At 36.7% G+C, this 21,814-nt stretch overlaps 1 protein-coding gene and 1 long non-coding RNA gene across 2 annotated transcripts in view; one reads left to right on the forward strand and one right to left on the reverse strand.

Annotated features, from left to right (window-relative positions):
- Positions 1 to 19,690, reverse strand: part of PIK3C3 (phosphatidylinositol 3-kinase catalytic subunit type 3) — a 109,585-nt gene extending 89,895 nt beyond the window's left edge. The window contains exons 1-4 of the mRNA XM_081149698.1: positions 19,524 to 19,690; positions 16,437 to 16,625; positions 11,862 to 12,005; positions 4,706 to 4,835 (exon numbers count right to left, since the gene is read on the reverse strand). Coding sequence (XP_081005824.1) covers positions 4,706 to 4,835; positions 11,862 to 12,005; positions 16,437 to 16,625; positions 19,524 to 19,591 — 531 coding nt within the window. The 5' untranslated portion in view covers positions 19,592 to 19,690. The remainder of the gene's footprint in view (positions 1 to 4,705; positions 4,836 to 11,861; positions 12,006 to 16,436; positions 16,626 to 19,523) is intronic.
- Positions 19,691 to 19,771: 81 nt separating this feature from the next.
- LOC308562751 lies at positions 19,772 to 21,085 on the forward strand. Its single transcript, XR_013999676.1, has 3 exons — positions 19,772 to 19,805; positions 19,903 to 20,276; positions 20,378 to 21,085. It is a non-coding gene; the product is annotated as an uncharacterized lncRNA (long non-coding RNA).
- The last annotated feature ends 729 nt before the right edge of the window (positions 21,086 to 21,814 follow it).

A 21,814-nucleotide genomic window follows, 5' to 3' on the forward strand; every position in this document is an offset into this window, starting at 1 on the left:
TACTGCTATAAATCTGAGGTCTGAACCCTGGACCAGAGTGACCCCATGCAGGGAATTTGAAGGCCAGTCTAAACCATCACATCTTACACTACTTCACTGCACCAATGCTCACCTATACTCTGCTCAACATTCCCCAACCTATCTGTATCACTCAGACTACAAAACATTTTTCATCTAGTTGTTACTTTCTCTTTGCCGCCTCTTAATCAAATTGACAGGAACTAAAGCACATTCCAAAGGTATCAAGCAGAGATGCTAAAATGAAAAGGAGACAGTAGAGAAGCATGCTTTTGCACTAACCTTTCATGTCTAAAGACATGGATTCAAATATAAATCAAACACTAAAGCTTGGTAGTCACATCCAAAACCCCAGGTGGATATGCATCCTAGTCATATAACTCTTAAAATATGACAAGCTGAAAAACAGAGCAGATGGGAACAATGGGCAAATTTGTTCAAGGCCACAATCATTAAAGGCTGGGTCATGGACAAAGAAAGTGTAATAAATGTCCCAGGAGTCTGGCTTTTGATTATTTTCACAAATCAATTCAAACAGAAAGATACTATATTACTAAAAATTAATTAGGAAAATGTAAAGATGGGAAAGAGATAATGAGGAAGATGAGGGGAGAGTGTATTTTAATATTCATTTCTTCCTGTTCCCTACTAAGTCTAAGAAATCCAATTGTATAAAATAACTAAGCTGAAGATTATTCAGTTTTGTCTCCTTTTTTCATACTCATTTTTCCTCAAAGGGAAATCCTACAAAATTCTTCTTCTGAAAGGATTTGATTTTTTTAAATGTTAAACCTTGAAATAAGATTATAAACTTCAGTTATTCATACTGCAGTTATAATTCTACTCTCCTAGCTGAGCAGTACATCAGAATAAGAATATTTAATCCAGTTTGCGTCTGAGGTTCTTTGTTTAATAATTACCTAACACTGTCTTTTCACAGGCCATTGAAATAGTTCATCTTAATTTCACAGTCCTCCTGTGCCATTATCCCTGGGCAGCCATGACTTAAGCGGTTCTGTAACTGAATAAAGTTTCTTACATTGCAGTTTGAAAACTGTCACCATGCTATTTATTTTGGCTCACGGGTATACTTCGTAGTAACTATGCTGTCCTATTATTAAGATTTATGTACACCTTTTTACTCTTAAGCCAACTGCCTTCTTAACAATTAGAAACAATCACAGCAAGTTCACTGGCCGGAAAATCAAAGGGCAGCAAGAAACAAGCCATTTTGCTCTAACCTCTGAAACCTCATCTACTCGTATACTCATCTCCTGTCTTCAAGTGAGGGTGTGAAAAATATAAGTATGACACCTACAATTTGTTCCTTTTGTATGAAAACAGAAACATGAGCATCCACATTCTTTCCCAGTTTTTAAAAGTGTATTTTATCAAAAACAAATTCAAAATGTTTTGCAGGAGAAAATGATAATCTAACTGAACAAACTTTTTAAAGTGGAACCAGAAAACTGAGAGGTGGGGGGAGGGAAGCAGAGTGACAGGGAAGGAGGGCGAAAGACAGCTATTCTGGCACAATTTTAAACAGAAAACAAATCATTTTAAATTCAGAACAGAATAAATATCAAAGTATACTCTCTCCCTGGTAAGTTTAGAAGTGAAGACCGTAACAAACATCAAAGTACACCTTCTCGTTACAAGGCAAGGGAAACAGACTCAGGAATCCAGTCTGAAAATGTAAGTAAAGCAGCAGGCACTAATGCAACAACAAAAACAAAGTCTAAGAGCATAGCAGTACCATTCACATTAGGCAGGCCCTGAATTATACTTTGCTCTAGGCATATTCATTGAAGAAAAAAAATGACATGAACACAACACATTCACAAATGCAAACTGGTGACCACATTATTATTTTCTACAAAGGTTATAACTATAAAATCCAGGTAGATAAATAATCTCAATTATCTACTATTTCAGGGCTTTTAGAACCAAAGAATACAAACAGCTACGCAGAGCCTAATAGTTGATTCTAAAATTCTGATTTTACAGGCTCAGAAATGATTTTCCCTGAGTAGGATGGCAAATCTCTGGCTCATACTGCAGTGCTCTTTCTCCTGTAAAATGCTCCCAAGTGCCCAAACTTCCAATTTCATCAAACCTAAGACATCACTTTCAAGCACATTCTTCAATAGCAGCAGGGATATAATAAGTTCTGGAACCTCAAAGAACATGACCCACTGCTGTACAGAGAAGAATGAGACTTATTAGCCCAAAGTACCAAGAAATAAAAGACTGAAGAGGGAGCAGTTCCTTCAACAATGCTACAAACATGATGTATTTTTTCCCTTAAGAAAAGTAATTACTGGTTTTAATGGTTTCTACTTAGTTTCTGGGGAGCATGAGTTAACACCAATGCAAGCTCTAAAGTTTCCACTCAAGTAAAATGTGTAAGTCTATTAGGGTCAAAGAACTTTGGAAAAAGCTCATCTGCAATTAGCACCATAAGAACTGTAAAATGCTTATTCTCGTTAATTTTTATTCCTAGTATTTTGTTTTATTATTTTTTAACCCTCACCCAAAGATATGTTTTTTTAATTGATTTTAGAGAGAGAGGAAGGGAGGCCGTGAAAGAAACATCGATCAGTTGCCTCCTATACAAGCCCCGACCGGGGATCAAAACCTGCAAACTAAGTATGTGCCCTGATCGGAAATCGAACCCGCAACACCTTTTGGTATATGTGATGATACTCCAACCAACTGAGCCACTAGGCCAGGGCAATTATTATTCCTATTTTAAAAATTCAGAAACCAATGCATAAAGAGTTATTCAAAAATTGTTAACCACTCTGGCCAATAGAGATAGCATATAAATTTTAATAACTATCTCTTTAAAAAGGAGGACCACCTTGCCATACTTTCCAATATAAAAAATTTAGATTGTTGATAATTGTTATCAACTACCAAAAATGTTAACAAGGCTTCTTCCCAACACCTCATGTGGCTCTGCATGCTTAGTCATTGTTTCTGGAGTTCCAAATGTGCACTGGTAACAAAAAAATAGATAAGATCCCATACAATTTTTTAAGGGGTTATTCTTTCAGTCATTAAAGTTGATAATTCTCAAGTCACATCTTTTTTTCCAACCATAAAATTCAGAAATGTATATTCTAACATTCTATGATACTAAAAAACTAGAAGTCCAGTTCAAACAAATTCCAATGTTGTATATACTGCTATTTGAAGAATGTCACAGTCAGTTGTTATAAAAATTATTTTTGAACCTTCCATCAGAAATAATCAGGAAAAAATTAAGAACATATGAACAGAAGCCTAAATAATTCATTTAATGAGAGCCAAAGTAGAATTAAAATACAACCATACAGCTTTATAAATGACTCTGCCCATTCCCCTTCAAAGTTAGAATTTTAACCACAATATGAATCATAATACTGTTCTCAATAAAGAAATTAAGAGCATTTGCTTCAACACATGCTGCAAAATTTCTATTAACTATTAAAGTTTATAAAAGTCACAGGGTAGCTTAAATGAAAGTTTATCACTAAGATTAAACTCTTAACAAGAAGACATACATGAAAAGCTTAATAGCTTTCCTATATCCCATGTAAGAATGTAAATAAAATCTCAGAATGAGTAGCTAAATTGAAAACTAAATTGTATTTATTTAATTATGGAGGAGAATGTTGACAATAGTAATTTGGTTAAAAAGTTTATTAGAAAGCCATGACATCATTTTTCCATAAAAGAACTATATAAAAAAACAACAACACAGAATAGACTTGACAACAAAAATTTTATGTTGAAGCACAAAGCCTAGCTAATGCAAGTACTTATTCTTTATAATTAATGTTTCTTACATATATGTTGAGGCAACAAGCTGCAAAATGCTTGACATCAAAACCTCTAGATATTTAAGAGTGAGTTGTCTATACTGATAAGACTGCAAAGGAAAATTACACGTAAGAATTAAAGAAAGTCTCTTAAGAATTGTAGAAGGATCTTTAAACAGCATTTAGCAGAGTGCTTTGTGAAAAGATACTGACAAAATAAGTTATTACTGTTCTGATTTAAGCTCAGATTTGAGTTTAGCTTCTGTATTTCTAAATGAAAACATTTCATTAAAACAATTCTGAAAGAAAAAGGTAATAACTCCATCTACTTACAAAAACAGAAGTGGGAGTGAAGTGAGGACAATTTAGACTAATCTTTACTTCCAAACAACGTAAGAATCTCTCTAGCATTTAACACTTGGCACCAAAAAAGGTTGGTGGTATCTTGAAAATATACCAAAAGCTCCACATTTTCAAATCTGATGGGATTACAGACACAAACGGCCACATAATGTATGATTCCATTTATATGAAATGCCGAGAATAGGAAAATTCATGGTGAGAGAAAGTAGATTAGTAGTTGCCAGAGGCTGGACAGAGAGAATGGGGGATGAATGCTAATGGGTACATGATTACATTTTTGATAAAAATGTTCTAAACTTAAATAGTGGTGATGATTGCACAACTTTGTGAATTTACTATAACTTAATGCACTGTATACTTTCTAAAAAGTGACTTTTATGATATGTGAATTATATTTCAATAAAACTACTATTAAAAAATTAAATCTAAATTAAAAAATAATCTGATAGAATTCAAAATGTTAATTTATACAATAGACATCATTTGGAGCTTCCCACCAGTTCCAAGTTTCTTTTTACCTTGGCAAGACGGCTCATCTGATCTTCTGAAAGAGTACTGCTTGTTCTGCCAGGAGTTTTTGTGGGTTCTGATCCATCTGCTTCTACATTAGGCCAGACTTTCAAGTCATGCATCCCTTGGCGAAACATGCTAGGCAAAAAGAGAATGTTCAGGGTAAAAGTAAATTAATACAGTTCATTACAGGAAATTTTAGATCCCTAAACAGAGAGAATTCTACACTAGGAAATACATGTCTCTCTTGCCAAGCTTTAAGCCTCCAGTGGGTTGTAAAGCAATTAACTAAGCAACTAAAACCCATGTAACACTGCTTTTCACATGGCATTCTTTCCTCTTCCAAGCAGTCAGAACTTTTACAGAGATTCTAAAGGTAGACTGGACAAGTAGAAGGATCAGTAATGGACCATACTCCCTTCATCATTTCAGTGGAGATCTTAGAAATAATGGAGACCAAATTCCTACCCAATGAAAGAGTATCACATTTACAAAGACTGAAACAAAATCTAAATAATTACACAACTGTCTACTTTACATGACAAGTCTGCATAGTAGACTGCACAAACTGCTGGGGTTTAAATCCCAGTTGTGCCATCTATTACCTACGTACCCTGGGTAAACTGATTAACTTTTCTGTGCCTCATTCTCCTCATCTATAAAACAGGATTATAAAGAGTACCTGTATCTCACAGGGCTATCAGAAAAATTAAATTAAATAAATCAGCACAAGTAAAAAATACTTATAGTAGTACCTGCCACATAGTAAGTATTCAATAAATGTTAACTATTATTATCTTTTTCACTAGGTACAGGTTGATTCCTGTTCTGTCTTCTTTTCTGTAAGAACAATGTCTCATGGGAAATACAACAGTGGATTCATATAAGAAAAAACTCCCATGTCTATAAAACATAGAGTCAGAACTTCAATCTGAGTTTGGTGACCCTGCTTTAAAAAAGTGAAAGACTGTCTGACCTTTGGCTGTCATGTTTCCTCCAAAAAACTACTAAGAAGATGTAGAATACAGGTTACAGGTTGAATAAACCCATAAAGGAACTTTAGACAACTATGTTTTTTTAGATATGCTACTGTCAAGTTTCTGAGTTTGTTTTTTTATTAGTTGCAAGGGGGCAATAATTAAAGTCTTCTGTTAGTGTATTCTCTCTTTTAAGTGTGTGTGTGTTTTTAAAGAAAACTGTTCAGACAATACAAAGCCTACTCAAGTAGCATCCTCCCTAAGAGCAAGCTGCCAATTGCAGTGGAAAGAATAAGAATGTAAGTGTGTGCAGGTAAATAGGCAAGTCCAAAGCATTTTGTTCTCACATTAAATATTTTTAAAAAGAAGCCCGGCTGGGCGAGGCTCAGCGGTTCAGCGTCGACCTGGGATCCAGGCGATCGGGGGTTCGATTCCCGGTCAGGGCACATGCCCGGGTTGTGGGCTCGATCCCCAGTTGGGGGCGTGCAGGAGGCAGCTGATCAATGACTCTCTCACCATTGATGTTTCTATCTCTCTCTCTCTCTCTCTCCCTTCTTCTCTCTGAAATCAATAAAGACATTTAAAAAAAAAAAAAAAGAAAAAGAAAAAAAAATATAAATAAATATTTTTAAAAAGAAGGCACATGTTGCATATATATTGATACATTTTTTTCTATCTTTAAAGACATTGCACTTAACTGTAAAAGTTTTACATACATTTTTAAAACTATTATCATGTTTTGACTAATGAAAAATTCCTTCACAGATTTTCCTGGAGTAATAAAGAGGATTTTCACTGAACATTATGCAAAGTAATGATGCCATAAACATTTAGATTGGGAACTATAAAGAATAGCTACGAGCTCATGAGCACAGTAAGATTAAAGACCATATCTGTTGCAAGATTTAGCTCTAAGGTTGGCAATAAACAGGTAATATCCAGCAACCACATCTGTGAAAGCTTACCTATAGCCCCAATACAAATGCACTGACTGGCAGTGAAGAGCCAAAAGTCTTAATATTTACTATGTCAGAGATAAAAACAAATCACAATACAAAAAAAGGACATATACAAGCCTTTCGTAAAGTTCATTTTCTTCCCCTTTCAACTGAGATGCAGATTTAACATCAAGCAGACATCTTAGTCTCTAAGAAACTGGTACAGTGAGGTAACAACATCACTTTAAATGAATATCCTCAAATGTACCTTCAGAAACATCAAGTACTAATGGAAAATTTCTTTTTTCCACCTCCCTACACCCTAGTGAATACTTCTGACTGGCTGAACCTGACTAAATAAAAAATAAGTACGTTTGGCAGGAAGTCAGTTTACTAAATGATTTAGGTGGCTTGGGATAGATCTGGAGAGAAGATTTAAGGATAAAGGACTTTGAGGGCAGGGGTGATCACAAGTGACTCAAATGATCAAGTGAACATATTACTTTCTTTTGACACTAATGGAAACTTCGTAGAGAGCTACACAGCCTCCAGGTGGCAAGCCAGAAGACACTCAGAGCATCATGTCCACTTGGGAAATTAAGCCAAGCAGGCAAGACAAAAGAAACAGCACAGCAGGACCTCCTTCAGATGCCAGCAGAGGCCCCAGCAACAGCTGCTGCTGCTGTTCCAGTTCCCAGTGCCAAGGCACTACAGCAGCAACTGCCCTGACTTTAGAATTCATATTTGGAAAATACATCTGCAAGAGAAATCTGCAGCTTGCCAATTCAACCTAATGATCAATCCATTCCTTATCTACTTAGAAATCTCACAACCTAGACTTTCAAAATGAGGACAATTAGTTATTCTAGCCATATTCTAACAGATCGGTCTTTCAATTATTAATTACACTATTCCCCAAGAAGTACTGCTTCACAATGACTCAAGTACACAAAACAGGTATTAGCAAATAGCAAAAGCTGATAGTCACAAAAGTCCCAATACTATAATGCAACTAGTAGGCACTTTGAGGACCAGTTTTTAAAAGCTACTAAGACCACATCAGGACGACTTACAGTACAAGGCAGGGAGCATCTGATGTTATTTCATTGCTTACGAAACATTTGAGGAAACTACCGCCTCCGTAAGTCATGAGAACGTGGAGGCACATGACATGATTTTTAATGGTAGGTGGAAGAAAATCTGCACAGGCTCCTTGCTGAGGCCACCCAGAAGCCTCATGCTGCTTTCTCTCCCTGAATATCAGCAGCACCACACAGAGAGGCAGCTGTGCAGCAGTTCGAGTCGATGTTTGCACTCTGCTACAGAACCAGGAACATCCTGAATGTAATATTCCTCCACAATCCAAAGATGCACAGAAGTCCAGTATCATGCTAGGGAACCTCTCGGCTTGTCTCCCCTGAAACCCAGTTCACCCTCAAGGAAAGGCCCCAGGACATAGAGAGAAAAAGGGGTTAATTTAATTGCAAAGGTTTTCTTCCAATTCCTTTTTCTGAGGTGAAGGTCAGTATAAATGTCAGGCTAGAGGGAACAGAAGAAAGTGATCTAGGTATTTTGCATTCCTTCCCCACTGCTCAAAGTATCAACAGAGCTCTATTACTATCTAATGTTATCATCTGGCTAAATGCCCTACTACCATATAGGAGTTCAACTGGTAAAAGAAAATGTGGATGTGAAACCTTATCGTTAACCTTAAATTAAGTGACAGGGAGTTGAATAGCCCCTTGTGTCTGACTAGGCACAAATAGAACCATTCTAATTAAAGAAGGATTTTTTGGGTAGGTATTACATACATATTTGCAAAGCAAATAGATTTACTATCATTTGTACTTCATTAGAGTTTTTTGCTTCAATTTCTAGTATTTCTTAACATTAGTAACAGTTATTTTCATAACATAGTTATTTTCATTATTTTTATCATTATCCACCAAAGTTAAAGAACACTTGTTTTCCATGTACAGCAAGATATTAAATTTTTGCTTTCAATTAAATGAAAGTAAAAAAAAAAAAAAGTGAGCTGGTTTAAGTAAAAATATCAAGGTAATAAGACTGTATGTATTTAGCACAGAGATATGCAGGGATTCCGAAAGTTGTAAATCAATGACTCATATTTCAGAAACCCTGCTCTCAGGGAGGTAATTTCTCAGGATCAGTGCTGCTCCCCAACATGTTTCATTTGTATCTAACATCTGATGTGTTCAGGATATGGAGGGATAGCATAAACTATTTTTCCAGTTAACAGAAAACAGATGACTCTCCAAGATCAAAGTCTTAATTTACTTAAATTGAAAATTAACCCCCACTTATTGCTACTAGTGCCTTTATGAAAATCTTTGGGCTTTAATTACTTCTTAAAGTAGAACATATACTCCTGATTTATGTTTCAGGCATGTTTCCAGCATGTTTGGATGGAAGGTAAAGAAATTACTTTTACTGGGATATGCATAGAAATACAAATGAAGTGGGAACCAGAGGATAGAGTAAAGGAAGAAACTCTGAAGAGAACTGCATGCAAAAGTAATGTAAACAGACTACTATGAAAAGGTTAAAGCGGTGTTCCACAGGCCACCTTTCACAGAATCACTCAGGATGCTCATTAAAAATGCTGATTCTTGGGCCCCGCCAGATACTCACAGAATTAAAATGCAGGAAGGTGCTTTAGTGAGTTTACCAGATGGCTCTTACATATAGATTTAGATTACCACTGATTTCATGCACCTTTAAAAAACTTGCGAAAATCTGAGTGAAACAGTATCATAAAAGTCAATCTGAGAGAGAGTTTATTTGCTTTAGGTAGGTCATTTCAGGACACGTCTGAGTGGAAATTTCAACTGTCTCACACCCATACTCTAATCAGAATGTCTCCTGAAACTATATGCTACAGTCACCTAAAATGCATGAGTGCTGAAGAGGTATTTTTATGAGGGAACCTCCAGTAATATTCCAGAAAGTAAACGACTTATGAAGAGGCAAGGAGGTAAAGCCACAAGGTCTATCTGGCTACTTCTCAAGAACATTTAACCACTAAGACTACAGTATGAGAAATAAACTATTATGTGCTCTTTCTCTATGGCAAGCAGATCCCACCCTAGGAAAGTAAAAAGGAATAAACACTTTGGAAAAGGAACAATACTGATTTAGTGTCTGTTCTACTGTAACACGCTATTTTATCAAAGTCTCACACTATGTCTAAATTATTATTCCTGCATAGATTTCAATAATAAGTATCGCTTTAATAGCTACATTAAACTAAAATACCTACCCACTACTCAGCAATCAAGCTATTCTAAATGGAATTACATCTAGATTTTAATCATTGAATTTAAGCCTTTCTGACATACTCTATTCCTGGGTAGAAAAATTCAGTATTAAAAAGTGTTGATTATCTCTTTAACATATTCAATGCAATACAATTTCCCAACAAAATAACAAGTTTTTTAAATTGAGAAAATAATATTAAAATTTGTCTGACAAAACAAAGAGAATCTAGTTCATTACCTACCTTCCTAACCACCATACCATATACTATACTGTTTCTCTTCTATGTCAATACATAATGAATTGAATACATAAGGGTACCATTTCAAAATAGTTGGAAGCAGTGGTTTATTTAGTAAAGTGTTGAGACACTAGCAAACTACTGTTTAAAAAAAAAAAAGCTGACCCAATATATCACTCTTTTCCCAAAGTAATTTTAGATAACTCAAAGATTTAAATGTGAAGAATTAAAACCATAACAGAAGAAAACGTTTTCTTTTTACTGAGAAAGGACTTTGTAAAATTCACAAGCCATTAAAAACTGATAAATTCAACATCATAATTTAAGATCCATGAATAGCAAGCAAACAAGCAAATAAATAAATATTTAAGATATTCAAAAGAAAATGTCCAACAGGAAAAACAACATCTGTAGCATTTAACACACGAAGGGCTGATTTTACATTAATCTACAAAGACCTCCTTATACATTAGTAAGAAAACTAACAACTCAAAAGGAAAAAAGCCAAGAACTTTATGGTATGTGAATGATATTTTGATTTTTAAAGAATGGGCCAAGGATACCAAAAAGCAATTCACAGAAACATAAGCACAAATGGTACATGAACATATAAAAATATGACCATCTGCTTTCATATTTAATGACGTGAAAATGAATTCAGGAGACAAACATTTCTCAACTTTAAAATGGACAAAAAGTAAGTAGTCTGATAATATTTAGATTATGGTCTCTACTTTTTGGCAGTGAAAGGAACTAGGACATCTTTCAGAGACACCAGGTCTGGGGCAAAAAACTGCCCAATGAACCTGAATAGCTCGTCTACCAGAAAGCAGAGAAGCTACTAATGACTACTGGAGTACTAGCAAAAGGACAGGGGATCAACTTGAAGGGGATCAACTTGAAGGGGCTCCTATTGACCAAAAATGGGAGTTTCTGAGCATGATAAAGAATAAGGGTAGCAATGGAGACATTTCAAAAATGTTTAAGACTAAAAGCTCATGACAAAACTTAAAGACAAAAAATAAAAATCATCAATCATTACCTTTGCAGGTTACCAGGGCACTAACTCATTCTTAAAATGAATGAAAGGGAAAAATAAAACATGTCCTTCCTATATGCACTATATACAAAGGTATCTCAATACCTGATAAAAGATCAAGTTCTTTAAAGAAAAATCCCAATTGGTATATACAGAATGAATAATAGAATATCAACAAGTCTCTAAAGATAAAGAGTGATTCCTCTGTTCCAGGAGAAAAGGAACAGAAATATGGGTTCTGGTTTTTATAATAAATTTCTATTATCTGCACATTTTAAAAAACTGAGTTGAGAACTTTCCTATTAGAATCATAACCACTATTAGCAAATTAGTGCCTTTTAACTCTGCTTATTGTCCTTATGATCAGTATATGTCAAAGCAGAAAAACAAAACTGTTAAAGTATATGCCATAAAGCCTTTTTCCCTAAAAGTGAGATTCTAATGTCTAATGACTCTTTTCTAATAGAAATCACATTACCAATCACTCACAGTAGAGTAATAAAAATTGTGTTTCCTAATTAATCCATCTGAATATCCCATAGGATGCATCAAATTCAGTCTTGAGAATGACAGAATTATGTACCCAACACATACACACAGAGAACCAGATGGGTATAAACTATTAAAGCTTCCCAAAAAGAAAAGGGTCAGAAAACTACAACATCCCTGCAGATAGGAGAAGAGAATGCTTACCCATATTTTCCAAAGAGCGAAACCGTGGTCCCACCCACAGGTACTGCCTTTCCTGGTCCATACACATCCCATATAGTCAGGGCCACCTGGGCATTCCTGGGCAGGTCAGGGTATTTCACAGGAAGTTTTAGCCATTCATTCCAGCTATGGAAATAAAGTAAACATAAACATATGTTATATATATATAAAACTTTCTTTTAAGTTAATTAACACACCATATGAGCAGGTTTGGCCAGAGAAAATGTCCCAAAGATTAAGTTAGAACTACAAAAAATATTGTGACAGTTACCTCAGTTGCTCTAAGCAACTTCAATTTTAAATACAGAACACATGAAAAAAAATTTTTTTTAAAAGAAAGTTCATAAAAACTAACACTGGTAAATCCTTTAATCAAAAAACTCAGGCAATATCACTAAGACACAGGGGATATGATAATGGCTAATAATATGGGAAAACACTCACACCTGTTCATAACCAAACTTGTTTTGAACCAAACTGTGATTCTCTATAAGCATTCCCCAGAACACAGGTTTTGTAGTATGAAAAGAAAAAAATCAGAATTACTCATATTACATTCAAAACGCTGCTGAGGATAATATGGTCCTACAATGTACCTCAATAAAGCAGAAAACAACAAAAGCCTTAAAAAGTTTGAAGCAGACAACCCACTACCTTTGTAACATGAAGTTACCAGACAGCTCTGGACAGACATGACATTTTTTCTGAGATTTTTTGTTCTTCAAGTTATTTCATTAATACCGATAATGCTTACCTATTTGTTTTCAATGCCTGTAATGCATGTTTGTACATCATTTCTCTAAGGAACATCTGTTCTTAATATATAGTAATGACAGCAAAGCTCTTTTATTTACTTAGTATTCACCTCGGCACACTTTCTTCTGTATTCAAACTTCACACTGCATTTATTTGATAATTTCAGCTCCCTTAAACAACAGCTGGCTTTTAATCCCCAAAGAAAACTATGCAAAGAAAGAAAAAGAAAACTACCAATAATATACAGAGTAAAAGACAGCAGACACAAAGAATTGTTTCTCTCTTTACTCAAAAGTATTGTTTTCTCTAAACAGTCCTCAAAGGTGCACACACCAGTCTTGGTCAAACATATTGTACTGGTAAGAAATTGAACAGCACTTTCAAAAACTTAAAGGACAAATCATTTATATACACCACATAAGTTCAACGACCTACAGGAAAATTAGAGATGACTATCAATTTAAAGGAGAATCAAAGTCACTAAATTCTTTTCTTCTATAAAGGTCTTGAAAAAATAAATCACATGCCTAAAAAAGCCATTCTCCACTACAGGTAAGCTTGAGGAACTAAATGAATTTATTTAATTACTATCCACATGGTGGGCCAGGCTGAAAAGGTAACTACTAAGCAGTGACATCTTCTGCCAATGAACAAACCACAAAGGTTAATCAACACAGGCTCAAGTTAAAAAGTCAGCGGGCGACAACATCCGAATGAACCGTAAGAATGCTCACCTCCACATTATCTCCTCTGACTAGGAGACAGTACGTATGATCAAGCAATCACTGGCCTTAAATCTTTAGCAATCCAACACCAGGCTGCCCACTCCTTTAATCAAAGCAACTGTATGTGAACCTGTTTTACATACTGGGCTTTTGCAGAATAATTCTCTTGAAGAAAATTAACCTGCAGCTAAAAAATAGTTTGAAAACTGCTCTAGGTATTTAGAAATTCTGGAAGGATCTGGTCAGGCATCAAAAAGCTGTGCATTCTGAATACCATTTTGTTCTCTACCTCCCCATGCACCATCCCTACCCCAATCTTCATTAAGCTCAAAACTAAATTCACCTGGCAACCTCCCCCACACTGCAAGGTCATAAAGCCTGATTCCGGATGATCTGATCCCCACCATGCACCCCCACCCTCACACACCACTGTACTAACTCTCTAGTCTGATTAATGCACTCCTAAATCCTAATGTTCTAATTTCTAAATTATGTTAGACTGTTAGTATATCTCTCTCTCTAAAGTCATTTTAAATCTATTATGGGACAAGAATATACATTTTTAAAAAATTAAATTACTTGCCTACAGAATAATTTTCATATATAAAACTTTAAAATGTGCAGAACTTCACATCTAAAAATGAGAATTTTACCATAAGTATAACTAAAGAAAGTACAAGTTTCCCTTACTATGGGCTCTCTTATTATAGGACAGGATATGATAAAATATGATGGAATAGTCTTAGATAAGTTTTGAATTCATTATTCAAACTGTAACAACTCACTATCAGAAATTCAGAAGTCAGATTTAGATAATTTGGAATCTTATACTACCCAAAACTACTGTCTAAGGAAATGGAGACATTTGGATAGCAAGAGATCCTTTTATGGTATAATTTATTTTTTCCACAGTTTACAGAATATTTCTTTTAAGTAAGTGCTGACAGAAAATGATGGCTGTGTAGTTTGTTCTCACTGAATTTAGGAGAGCAGCTTTTGTTCTGATATATTGTTTTAAAAAATTAACTCTTACAAATACTAAAGAGCAGAATGTGCAAAATCTACAAATGTCTCCCCCTAAGCCAAAAGAGCTTACTAGAGCATACTATTATATTAAAAAACTGAAAAAATAAAAAGCCTATCCTCCTGTTACCTGACCCAACATGAGGTATCTCCTCTTTTTTTTTAAGTAACTTGTTAGTTACTTTTATTATATTCTTTTTATATATTGATTTTAGAGAGCAATGAAGGGAGAGAGAGAGGGAGACAGAAATAAACACATAGATTTGTTGTTCACTTATTTATGCATTCATTGGTTGATTCTGGTATTTGCCCTGACCTGGGTTCAAACCCACAACCTCGGTGTATCAGAACGACACTCTAACCAACTGAGCTACCCAGCCAGGGCCCAGGACCTATTTTCTCAGCCTATTTTCTACACAGCTGTTTTAAACCTTTTAATTTTATTTTAAAAAGCTATTCCTTAATTATTTTAGAGCACTTATTTTATAAGTAGTTGCACAATTTTTAAAAATTCAAACTTTTAGAGAGCAAATATGGAAGTTTTTATATCCCTTGAAAATATGTAACACATAAATAATGCAAAGAGGAGTTGGCAAATGGGAGGAGGTGAAGGACTTGAATCTCCCTGTAACTGAGAATTTGCTTTTGCTCTAATTTTATTGCCAAGGCATGAAACAAAACCACTGTACGATTTTTCTTACCAAGAAAAGTGGAATTCATAAATGTTGACTTTCTAGAACTAAATTTGTAGGTGTAAGTCTTTTGGGGGGTCACATTCAACCTCAAAAAGTCCAATAAAAAGCTTTGAGCTTTGTCCCTGTAAAAATGCACAGGAGACACAAAATTCTGGATACAATTTTAGGGTTTTATAGATACACTGATTCCAGTATAACTTCTGATACATTTAAGAAATTTTGGCCTGTTGTTTTAGGTGTAATCATTATACTGTAGTTATGTTTTAAAAAGAGATATACAGAAATATTTGTAATTAGGTATTTGCTTCGAAATAACAGTGGGCATAGATAAAACAAGACTGGCCTTAAGTTAGTAATTATCAAAGCTGGGTGACGGGGCCTTGGAAATACATCATATAATTCTCTCTACTTTTAGAGATTTGAAATTTTCCAGAACTATATATACAAATATATACTTTTGTGTGTGTCTACAAAAATACTACTAAAGAAATTACATCATTTAAATAGTTGGTTTCAATGCAGCCAGATCATCAGAGCTCACACTTCTGCTCTGAAAAACCATTCTGAAAAAACCCTTCCCAGCCTGCTGGGCCACACTTGGTGAACACCGCGTTGTGCCCTCAGCAGCAGAGCCTGGCAGTCCATGTGGCTACACCTTGTCTTCCATGAGCACTGTGGGCATAAACTCCTTCCTAGAGGCACACAACCTGTGTATCCTGTAGCTAGCCTACCAGGGTACTGAACAACACTCATGGATGGAGCATTAAAGCAGCACCATATAACCTATCAAATAAATATCCAAGAGGTTAAATTAAGGACCCACAATATTGTTCCGGAAAAACGGGAACTTCATGTTCATTATATTTACTTTGCATCCTGACAATGGTTTGCTAATGCACCATGCTTAATAAACCATGAAATTTTTTTAAAAAGTTATTTTCATATAATAAAAATATGATCTGAACAAATAACAACAGATCTCTTTTTAAAGACCTGAGCTCCAAACATCTGATTAGACAGCATTTCAAAATATCAAGAGTGAATATGTGTTCACAGAATAACAGAATTTAAAGATGCTATACATGTGGTTTTGATTTGGGTCATTTTGTGAATCATTCAAGCTCTTATAAAAATATGTCAATATACTGAATACAAACAAATTCAGTTCCATCTTAATTGAGTTATGTTTAATACTTTATTCTGAGTAGGTTTCTGCTTTAAACTATTCGATCAATGCTTACAAGTATTAAAGAAATTTTTAAAAATTTCTCTGCAGTCATTACCAAATCATACTTACAATATCTATAAAGAAATGGGAGAATAATCTGGAACCCACCATATGCAAGAAAACAACTTACTTCCATCTCGTACTAAATGCCTTGTAGGAGGTTCTCACTGGCAAGGCTAGAGGCTTCCCTTCTGCAAAAACTTGACAAGTCACATAAAGGTCAGAGCAAGTCTCTTGGTACAATCCTGAGAACTTCAACATTGGGTCTTCTAGAACAGCTTTATAACTCTTTTGTTCTCTCTTCCCTTCCAAACTTCCTCTGGAAGTATAAAAACAAGAATTTTTAGAAAAATATTTTTTAAGCATATAGACAACAAATACTAGATTTTATGGTTGTGTCGCAGTAACCTTATGCTACCTAAACATTTTCCTGTATATGAAATTAAAGTTACATCTAATAAAGGTATCTTAAAACCTTAACATACCTAAAGTCATTTCTATCTTCATGAACATATTTCTCTGTTAGGCTTCTTAATTTTAAACCCTGTCATCAACTCTTGGTCGACCTCCTAGACATCACCAGCTTTCCAGGCCTTAGTTTCATTTCTATTAATTTCAAGCTGAGCACTTATCTATTCTTTCAAAACATTTATTGTATTAAGCAGAGAGGCCCAGAAATGAAAGACAAGATAAACAATACAACATTATAAGATAATGTTAAGTTCTTGCTTCTGAGGAGAAAACTTAACTTTTAACTGCATATTCTTTATATATATATATTTTTTTTTACTATGTAGATGTATTATCTGATCATTTCTTTAAATTAAAAAATACAGTGTAGTAAGTCATAAAAAAGGCACAGGAAACTAAAAAAGAGGTAGAAATATCAATTGGAAATCAAGGTTGTAACCATATTCTCATTTTATAAATGATGAAGCAGAGACTCAGAGATCGGATCTCTAAGGATCACAAAGTAACAGAGCTGAGAATAAAACCAGGGCAGAGAAGGTCAAAGCTAATGTACTAGGAACACATAAGAATACCGTGCATCAAATAGTCTGGGAGCTTAGGGGCTTCAAGTCGCAGAAAGATGTCTGTAATGAGCCAGGATAATGTCTGGGAAATGGGAACCAAAGAGGGTGAGAGTCATCCGAGAAGAAAAGAATGGCATATACAAAGGCAAAGAGAAGATGGTATGACTGGGGAACTTCAAGTTGTTTGGTATAGCTAATGCATCAAGCTCATTCATGTAGGGAAGAAGCTACAGAATGAAAAGGAGGGGGACAATGAAGCTATGTAGCCACCAAATCCAGTAGAGTGCCTTACACAACGAACATTCAAAAATCTGCTAAGTGAATTATCTGAAGTGACAGTAATATAGTCGTACTTCTATTTATGACACCTTTGGCAGGAATTTAAGAACATAATGAAGAGAAGGAATTAAAAGCAAGATCAGTTAGATTTTCAGTCAAAGTTAGAAAAGAAAAAGTTAGGCTAAGGCTAGGGCAGTGGGGTAGAAAACATATTTAGCAAGTAGATTTAAGACAACTTGTGAATGATTAAACAGAGAAGGGAAGATACAGTGTCTCCAAGATTCAGTTTTCTTTCTTAACAAACTCCATGAATGTTGCTAACAATCACCAAACTAGGGTGAGACGATATAGAAAGTTCAGAGTTAGAGGGGTAGGCTAATACTGTGCTCAATTTGGAACAAGTTATTTTTAAAGTGCTTTGGGACATCCAAAGTGACCATGTCTGTGGGCAGTCTGATATTCAATTATTACAGTGTTAAGAAAAGAGATATCAAAGTGTAAGCTGTTATTAAAACCAAAGAAACAGATTTAAAAAAAAAAAAAAAAGCCTGGGGAGAATAACTAGAATTAAAGAATTTACTATTCTCTGATTTTCTAATTCTAAATTGATACTCTCTCCAGCCCCCACAAAAAAACAACAGTCTGAGAAGATAAAAGGTGGTTAGTACTAAATTTTACCAAACTTCTGAATAATGCTTTATCTTTGCCTCAAAATAGTCAATGTGTGTATCTGGTATTAATGGACCAGTTTTTTCTTCTTTCCTTTTAATGTTCAAAAGTTCAAACAATACATTCTTATGTCCAAGAAATACTGAGAGCAATGAGACTGAGGGAAAGCCCTACACCAGGTCCTGCATAAGCATCTAGTGGTGTTTGATGCAGAAATTACCTTAAATGGGCTTATAAAGTATTATATAAATGGGCAGTATGGTTGCTGACATACTATTTTTACCATCACCCAAAACTAACAGTAAATTGCCAGAGTCTTAGGTAACTTCTGAAAATAAAAAGAAACAGTCAAAGGTGCACTTGACAACTGAGAAAATGTACGTACCGCAAGTATACAGCCCTTTGCCTGAGGAATATTTGTTAACTACTGACATATTATAAATGATGTTATGATTAATCATTTGTGACAGTTTTTGCATATGAAAATACACCTCGAAGACTGCCTTAAAATGGGCATAATTACCAAGTCGGTCCTACCTGTGCCCCCCACCTCAGTTCCATTATTCTCGTCTCAAGATGTCATGCCGTTGGCCAGTCCCTCAACCGTGATGCCCCAAGATTTTCCTGCAAGGCTCACTGCTCCTGTTTTCCGGTCCCCCTGCCACTGGCACCCTCATCTTCGACTCACTCCCAACTTCTCCGGTGAAATGACGCCGGACTATGCCAAGATCCGCCCCACCCGCTGTCACTTCCCGGGCTTGAACACTAGCGTACGTCCAGGCGCTCATCGTGTTCTCCGCTAACACATCTGCCTGTGTCTACCTCTCCGTAACGAGGCGCTCTCTGCTCCATCTTCCGGCCCCGTTCTAAAGAGTTTCCAATTATTAACTGCGGGGAAGGCTTTGCCAAGACTTGATTTCTTCATCCTTAAAATGGAACAGTAATCCTCCAAAAGCTTGCTGTGCACAGCAAAACGCTTTGAAGAAAGTAAGAGACCGTGGGACTTAAGGGCTTATTCCTACTGCTGCCCTTTTCCCACAGACGACGTCCTCAACCCGTGTCCCACGGCGCCCTCTCCACGCTCCCTTCGGCCTCCGCCGCCGGGGCCACCGTCCTCCCCACCGCCCCCAGGCCGGCCTGCAACCTAATAACCACCCCCTCCCCCAACCCCCAGGACGCTGCCTCCCCGTCCCTGAACTCCAGCAATGCCAGTCCCTGTCCCCAGATTCTCTTACATCTTAAGCTGCACGTTGATGTCCAGGTCACAACTGTAGATGTAGTGAAACTTCTCCGCTTCCCCCATCGCGCTTCTACAACACCGCACCTACCGCGGGAAGCCAGGCGCTGGAAAGACGCCGCGTTTGAACCGGCTGCTTCCCATAACACGGGCGCTTCCGGTTCCGCCTCTCGCCCCGGCGGAGCCAATCCCTGCCTGGAGCGCGACCCGACGCGCCGGAACTCCCCGCCCAAGAGTCCCTTCTGCGCGTGCGCAGAGCGGCCGGCCATCTTGCTTGAGGGTAAATCGAATGCCGGAAACGCCGCCGCGCTGGTTACTTTCCAGGCTCTCTGTATTCTTCCTGTTTTGACGCGACTTTTTTTTTTTTTTTTTTAAAGAAAACAAGTTGTCGGGAGCTAGAGCTGTTCCTAAAATCAATCCGAAAGAAAATGCGTTTCAAGAAAATAATTGTAACAGCGTTCACTGGCTGCGGGCTAAACGGGGAACAGCCACAAGCATCAGCCTGTTGCCAAGTTTAGATGGAAGGCGTCTTTCCAAAAACTTGTGGACTTAATACAAACTTGGCGCTGTCAAGCATCGAGTTCCTCTTTCTGCTCTAAAGAGTGGAGCGAGGACTAGACAAGGAGGAAAAAACAAAAACCAAACACCGAATTCCAGGGTTGGCGTTGCCGGTCTTCACGCCGCTTTGGACGAAGCGCTCGGGGCCTGCCGCTCTGAAGACTACACGGTGGTTAAGACCCAGAAACGCGCGGTAATGGCTCTAGAGCTCAGATTTCTAACCCCTCCGAACTCCTACAGTTCTTGTCGTTATAATATTTCATACCTAAAAGGCTAACCCCCCTTTCCAACTAGATTCAAACTCTGAAGGCGAGCGGAGCGCGCGGGAATATCCGGACCTGCCCCCTGGAGTGCCCGATCCGGCGCTGAGCTGAGTAATTCCTCTTTGTGATTATCGGTGGTCGGAATAAAAGTGTTTTCCGCTCCTGTGTTTATTGTTAAGTGCCGCATTGGAAGAGGGGAAGCACTAGACGATGTGTAATTTATACAGTAATTAGGGGAAAATATCTTTCAAGGAAAGGTTGAAGGGAGTGTAGCGCCTTTCAGGGCAAAAAAAAAAAAAAAAAAAGATGGCTAATGTTCAATGTTTTGACCAGAGGAGTTCTCAAAAATATCTGTGGAAGCAAGTGTAAGGAAAACCACGACAGCTCTTCTCCCATAACCAGGAGTTCCAACAGCGGAAGAGCAGGCTTCATTTGTTCCAAAGCGTAACTACCACCCACGGTGGGAATTTACCAACAAAATGCAACTGCAGCGAACAATAAAAACTGAACTTTGGAATCGTCAGACCTGTCCAACAGTAAAACAGATATTTGCACGTGGCCCCGTCTATGGATACGCCTAGCAGTGGGTGTGAGGTTTGATACCAGGTTTCTAGAACTTGAATAAAATATTGGCAATTTGTAAAGAACTAAGTTCTCTGACCCCAGTACTGACTTAAATTACTTTTATTACAGTGCTATCTAATGTCTAAATCTAAATAAAACTTCATACGTAAACATACACATGTATTGCTTATAAATTATTTAAACACCAAGTTTATAAATTAAATATAAAAACTTATTAACAACCTTAGTGTAACACTGTCTTTTTGCTGAAACTGTTGCTTACAATGTGGCTACGGCATCGGCTACTCTTACAGGACCAGCTTTGAAATTCTGCAAGTCTCTGCTGTGAGGTGCAAGTGGAAGGGACCAGGCTAGAAGACACTTTGGGACTTTGACACCTTGACTGCATTCTCTCAGAGCAGGCTGAGGCCCCCAGGGAGGGGTCGGGTCCCTTTTTCTAAGGCACAGTCTTGCAATCTTGGGTCAGGGTTGCATCAACCAGCTGGGTGATGGCCAGGATGTCTTGCAGGGGTGAGTCGGTCATGCAGACCAGGGCACATGAAGAATATGTTCCTATGGAAAAAATGGAAGGTAATTTATCCTGACATATACTACCACATACCGCATGGCAATTCAATTTTCTTGCCTCATTTTCTATTCAAATTACTATGAAATCTTCATTAACGTAAGTACTATGATGGCGTTTGGCCTTTACTTGGCCCCCAACGCTTTTTTTTTTGTCCTAAGTCTATCCTCTTCTCTCATTAGCTCATAACAGTTAAAGTAATATTAATTGACCCAACACAAGTCACAAACAATACAGATAAAAACATAAAAATGAAATGTCAGTACTTAGTTCTAAGATACTCACTCATAGAATCCAGCATAAATTTATATTAACTTT

Source organism: Miniopterus schreibersii, assembly GCF_964146895.1.
Source record: "Miniopterus schreibersii genome assembly, chromosome: 10".
NCBI classification, from domain to species: domain Eukaryota; kingdom Metazoa; phylum Chordata; class Mammalia; order Chiroptera; family Miniopteridae; genus Miniopterus; species Miniopterus schreibersii.